The sequence below is a fragment of the Acanthisitta chloris genome, unplaced genomic scaffold, assembly GCF_000695815.1.
Source record: "Acanthisitta chloris isolate BGI_N310 unplaced genomic scaffold, ASM69581v1 scaffold21759, whole genome shotgun sequence".
In the NCBI taxonomy this organism is placed as follows: Eukaryota; Metazoa; Chordata; class Aves; order Passeriformes; family Acanthisittidae; genus Acanthisitta; species Acanthisitta chloris.
The window spans coordinates 312-6,541 of record NW_008690045.1 but is presented as its reverse complement, the minus strand read 5'-3'; the positions used below and the strand labels follow the sequence as shown (position 1 = coordinate 6,541).

The following is a 6,230-nucleotide window of genomic DNA, read 5'->3' as shown; positions in this document are numbered from 1 at the left end:
TCCGACAGGATATAAATGCCCTTAGTCCCCTACTTTCTACAAACTCCTCTCAAAGAAATAAAACATAAGCAAACCCAAACCAAAGTTATGTTCTCTGTGCTGAGAGGGAGGTCAGCAGCACCGAGCCCACCAGCCTGTGAGTATAACAAGAGAGAGGCTGCTCCAGCCACCTCTTTGCTTGCCTGGGGCAGGTCCTCCTCCAGGGCAGCTTCCCGCGGGGCGCAGGGCCTTCCGCCCCTCACAGTGGCTGGCTGGTGAAGAAGGCTTTGGTCTCCCTGCAGACAGGGTTCACGCAGAGCGGGCAGCACAGCGTGAGCTGCCGCGAGCAGATCTCGTTGGACTGCAGGTGGGAGCACACCAGGTCTGCCAGGGCCTGCAGGGAGTGTGGCAACAGTCAGAGGGAGCAAAGCAGCTGCACAACCCAAACCCACCCCGTGCCCCTGCTAAGGGAAAACCACACGCTCTGCTGAGAGAAAACACTCTGTGCTCTTCAACCCAAAACACATTAGAACTACCAGAAGACATCCATATACAACTGCAAACCCCTACAGCTACCGCAACAAAGCACACACCTTGGAGAACAGTGGGTTTCCATTGAGAGACTCTGCTCTTCTGATGTTTTCAACTCCACACTGAAACAAAATTAAGGAGAAAGGAGTTAATTCTGCTAGATCCTTCACTGTGCAGCCTTCAAAACCTTCCGGCGTCGTTCAGAAGTTACAGAGCGAATTGCAACCCAGGAGAAGCAACTTCAGAGCAGCACTGCCCAAACAGCTACAAACCCACACACCACTCACCTCATTGGCTAAAACCTGGGCATACTCGATGTCCAGTTCATACAGTGTCTCAATGTGGTCACTTGTAAATGCTATTGGGACCAACAACATGTTCTTCTTGCCTCGCTGGCACAGGCCTTTAATGGTCTCATCTGTCTGGGGACCGAGCCAAGGCATTGGTCCAACCTGGAGCAAAAATAAAGAAAGAAAACCTCATTAAATAATTTCTACAGAGAGCACCCACATGTTCTTAGGCAGGACCGCACAGACCAGATGACAGATGAGACACAGTGATTTGTGTTTCCCTGTTTTTGATTGTACTTCTTCCACTAAATGCCTCATGAAGGCACACTTCCCACCACTAAACCCCAACAGAACAGAGCCTGAGCTGGCCTGAACAAGACTCCCATTAAAACAAATCAGAATGTAAACAAAGGTGTATTGTTTCCAGTTCAGCAAAGCCCTGCACAGGGCTCACCTGCCTCAGCTCCCCTGAGCACATACCTTGGACTGCCACACCAGCCTGTAAGGGTTGGAGTAGTTGAGCTTCTCCATGACTCTCTGGACAGTAGCTCCCACTTCCTGAGGATAGGGATCACCACGGTTCACCACCTTCAACACAAACACACCAGACCCATCTCTTCCAGTGAACACATCTGGACAAAGCCCACCTGAAGGCTGGCACAGGTGAGCACTCTGCTGGGATGGGCTGTATCGAGTGCCTGGCTCATCTCAGGGGAGAACAACTGGGTTTGACCCAGCCCAGTGCCCCCTCTCCACTGGAGAGCAGCGGTGCAGCTGCGAGTGCAGGAGAGCGCTCACAGCTCACGTGCCTTGCCCGCAGCTCTGTGTCAGGCTTCCAGCTCACCTGCTCCTTCTCTTTTCTCTTTGCCTGGCCCTTCCCCAACAGTGCCCCATGCACAAGCCTCACACCTTCCCCTCAGCCCAGCCAGGGTGACTCTGGGCTGACAGCCACAGGAAACCTGAGGTAACTCACCGACATGGGCAGCGAGTGGGCCGAGAAGAGGATGACCACATCTTTCCTCTTGTCAGGTGGGAACAGGTTCAGTTCCTTCTGGATGTGATCAGCAAAGCACTGCTCAGAGACAAAACAGCAAAGACCTGAGTGAGAAACATTCTCACTGTGAGGCATCAGTGCTCCCACTGACCCAGACAGGCAGCTTCCATGTTCCACATGGCCCTAAGACCTTCCCGACTCCCTTCCACGTGCACAGCGCTCAGGCAGCTTGTCTGGGGAGCATCACCCTCAAACTGAAGCCTCCTATTGTCCTTCCTGTTATCTTTCCCCCTATCCTTTTTTCTGTTCTTCAAAAGAAAATATATAAATCTCAAAGGCTTCGAATCCACACCTGAATGAGAAGGGGATGCGTGGGCCATCGGTCAATTATGCTCCACTTCATCTTCGGCTTCTCCCCTTTCTCATTGTAATAGCGATAAATGGCATTTAAACTGCTTCCTGAAACACAGAGAATTAAGAGTTCAGCCAGGCCACCAGCAACCTGTCAGACTGAAACAGCCTGGAACCAAGGTATCATCATGTTTGAAATGCTATGTAATTAACATGCTACCATTAATCAGAGCCGAGAGCCTCAAATGGGAATGATCACATCCAAGGTCATACAGTGCACCAATTTTATCCAGGTTGAAATGGTTGATCCAAGTTCCTGCACACCTGTGTTTGCCCCTGCCCTGCTCAGGCACTCACCTGTGGTGGAGCAGCTGTACTGGGGGTACTGGGTGAAGGCAATAGCCCTCTCGATCCCATCCTTCTCCATCTCCTCGATCGCCTCTTCCGTCAGCGGGTGGACGTAGCGGAAGCCGATGTAGTACTTGTGAGGTGCTGCCAAAATTGCAGAAGAAAGATGAGAACTCTCAGTAACTCACCTGCCTTTCCCAAGTTTAGCAGAGGTGTGGTTTCCAGCCAGGACAGAGCTCCGAGGCTTCACTGGGCAAACACTGATTTCAAGGGATGCACTGGTAAAAGTGTCACCACGAGATGCTTGATGAGCACTCGATGTCCCCACACAGAGCACAGCTCCAGCTGCTCCCCCCAGCCCAGCACTCCTGCTCCATGGCACCGAACCCCAGGGACCAGGACTACTGTTTGGGGCAGGGGAGCAGTGACACTGAGTCAGGGACCAGGGACACGCTCTCCCATTCTGGTTTTGGGGCTTTCACAGAAATTTCCATGGCTTTAAACACTTCATTTTGGAGGCAATATTACTCTCTCTGAGGTTCTTCCATTTTCCATCCCTAATCTTTTGGGAGTCAGCTTTGGAAGCATGGCTTGGTTAGGGGGGAAGGAGGGGAGGTTTGCTGTTTTGTTTTTTCGAGTGGAGGACAGAGGTTCTTAGGAGAACAAAAGCCAAGTTTCTTTTCCAGGGTTTCCGGGTCACTGGCTCTGAAATAACACGGAGCAGGTTTCTGAAGGGAGCAGATGTCCCGTGCTTGGGCTCCACTCCACACATTTATGCAGGATTCAGAAAACAGGTTTAGCCAGACCCAATTCTCTGCAGGAGGCAGGAGAGCTCCCAGCTGGTTAATAAAGCAGCGAATAATGACCCGAATAATGACCCGACTTCGGGAGCCCTTGGAGCCAGTAACCTCATTAACATTTTTAAATGGCATTAAAGACAAAAGTCTGACTAACCACGGCAGAGACAGGAGGAGTTTAACCTGGGAAAGGACATACTGGGAAAAAACATGGCTAAACTGGAAGCAACACTCAGGCAGTATTGCGTTTCGTTCGGGATCACAGGCAGCAGAGGAGAGATGTTGGTGTCTGTACACATGTTAGAGACAGAACCACTGGAACTGAGAGTGACACCTTGCCCTGGTTTCAGTTGGGATTTAGTTACTTTCCTTCCCAGGAGCTGGTACAGTGCTGTGTTTGGATTTAGGATGAGAGCAATGCTGCTGACACTGATGTTTCAGTTGTTGCCAAGGCCAGATCTGGGAGATATGACCCAAAGACTATTTCCTCTTTGCCACGTTTCACATCCCACCATCACCACCTGGCAGTTAGTTGCTCTTTAACAGAGCTCAGCACTCCCTAAACACCACCTGTGAGCACACCATACTCCAACCTGCCCAGCCTGGAAGCACATCCAACTGTCCCAAGCTATTCTGAAGGAACACAGTGCTCTGTGTGGCTGCAAGGTCACTTGGAATGCCAAAGGAAATGGTTGGCAGTGCTCAGCACATTCCACTCTTTAGTCTGCAGCTGCTGTCAGGCAAAAAAAAAGGTGTCTCCAAAGGACTTATCAGGTGGGAGAGGTGCACAGAGCTGGGTGTGACTGCACAGAAAGTGGTCACTAAGCAAAGGCAAGTGGGAGTGGGACATTGGCAACAGCAGATAAACCTTCCAAGCTTTATCTTCAGAACCTGCTGCAAGCCTGATCCTTCAGGGGCTCCTGCTCTAAGAACTGCTGCTGCCCTGAGAGTCACAGTAGGCCTCAGGCTCTGACTGTACTGGCAGGGACCACAGCTGGAATTCAGCTAGGAGGTCACATCTGTGGAAAACAGGACTGAACACCACCTGAATGAAGGCACCAGTGACGTGTTACACACTGACCAAATGCAAGAAATTTGGTCCTACCCTTCCAAGAACATTACTTTTCACCTTCCAGATCTTCAGAGGGATTCTGTGATCTGGAGAGGGAAGGGCTGTCAAAGAGAGCATCTGCTTCCACCCCAGCCCAACGAGGAGCCTTATCTCTCAGTGTCCCTAGGTGGGGCTCGCTGCTATCGCTCAGCCAAGCCCTTCAGTGCTCATCTACAAAACCTTGTCTTCGCTTCCAACCAACCTCTTCTTCAGTCCTGAAACGGTGACCACTCCGAACCCTCCTCTGCAGCCCTAGCTGCTCACATGAAATACGTTCCCCTTTCTTCCCATCTAAAGCTCAACCACCTGTCTCTAGTGTAGACTTCCTCTAGCTCAGGCATGGCTTAGAGGGCAAGGTACGATGCTTTCACACTCCTGCCACCTGGCTTTAGCCTCCTGATAAAAACACTCTTTGTCTATCACAGTCATCTAGCTTTCTCCTCGTAATCGAAGGAGAGAGAGAAGTGCCTCCTTAGAGGGTGAGCCCCCTCTTCGCTAACAACCTTAGGATGAAATAAATCCCTTTCCCTCCAAGCCTTCTGCAGTACCTCGGCCATGATTTCCTTGCAGGACTGAGACCACTGTCCACACCATCCCACAATGAAAATCAAAAAGCCAGAGCTGCTCTACAAGCACATCCTTTGAACACACAGAGCAACAGAAACCTGTCAGTTTCTTTACCTGTGCGAGGAGACATGCTGTCCAGCAGCTTCACCATGCCTTCTCCCTGCACTGCTGTCCACTTCTTGATGGGAGATCCCCCTCCAATCCTGCTGTACTGCTCCTGGATTTTCGGGGTGCGGCGTTTGGCGATGAACGGTGCCAGTTTGCTGGAGAATTCCAGAGATACAGGTATCAACAGCACAACCCAAATCACCACACCCACCACAGCTCAGAGCAACACCCAGCACTGCCTGTACACAGGAGATCCCAGCGGTCCTCACTTTTGAGCCGGAAGCGTCATTAGATCTCTGTCCAGGAAGAGACGCAGTAGGAAGTCATGGACATCGTCCAGTCGCTCTGGGCCTCCCATGTTCAGCATCAGGATTCCTGTTTTAGGTTTCCTGTGGAAGCAAGAAAGATTTCAGACCCTGGTGACCTACTGCTTTTATTTTCGTTGTGACAGAACAACCATCTTACCCCCCTGCGTCTGTCCTTTGCAAAGGCAGAGCCGATGCAGAGGCTCCTCCAGCTCATGTAAAAACTGAGCACAAACGGCCAGAGGCAAGTGTTTACAGGATCTCTGCTGTTTTAGAAAGCAAACACAGGAACAGCCTCAGCTGTAGATTCCTACCAAACCAAACAGCAGCTTCCCTGGAGAACAGGTGAGTTACCCACACAGGTCTTTGCCTTCATCACTGTGGGGCACATCTCATCTCCCGCAGCAGTGACAGCAGCAAGGAGCCAATTCCACACACAAAATCATAGCAGGGCTGGTTCCCTTCGGGCTGTTGGGTGGGTTGGCTTTTTCCACAATGGAATTTCTATCCAGGTGCAGGTCTGGCACAGTGTTGTAAGGACCGTGTCCCTCCCAGCAGAGCAGAGTGGAGCAGATGGTGGTATCAGCGTTTACAGAATAGCTGCTGACCACAACCCTCACCCAATTTCCTCATGGAATTGTTTCCCCCGCCCAAGGGAGCCCAGTGACCAGGACCTCTCCCTTTCCAAGCAGACAGAGGTTACACAGGGAGCTTTGTCCTCCTCTTGTTAAAGCCAAAGTCTTACAACAGAGCGCTGAGAGGAGCCCAGGCCTGCCCTGACGGAGCGGACCGTCTATCAGGAGGTTGCTGAACAAAACCAAGGAAGCAGCAACCAGAACCTTAAATAAT

At 51.3% G+C, this 6,230-nt stretch overlaps 1 protein-coding gene across 1 annotated transcript in view; it reads right to left on the bottom strand.

The window, feature by feature from the left end:
- Positions 1 to 238: 238 nt before the first annotated feature.
- Positions 239 to 6,230, bottom strand: part of FECH (ferrochelatase) — a gene marked incomplete at its 5' end in the record, with an annotated part of 6,296 nt that continues 304 nt past the window's right edge. The window contains 9 exons of the mRNA XM_009081674.1: positions 239 to 373; positions 573 to 632; positions 798 to 962; positions 1,281 to 1,388; positions 1,774 to 1,872; positions 2,147 to 2,253; positions 2,503 to 2,637; positions 5,083 to 5,231; positions 5,346 to 5,465. Coding sequence (XP_009079922.1) covers positions 239 to 373; positions 573 to 632; positions 798 to 962; positions 1,281 to 1,388; positions 1,774 to 1,872; positions 2,147 to 2,253; positions 2,503 to 2,637; positions 5,083 to 5,231; positions 5,346 to 5,465 — 1,078 coding nt within the window. The remainder of the gene's footprint in view (positions 374 to 572; positions 633 to 797; positions 963 to 1,280; positions 1,389 to 1,773; positions 1,873 to 2,146; positions 2,254 to 2,502; positions 2,638 to 5,082; positions 5,232 to 5,345; positions 5,466 to 6,230) is intronic.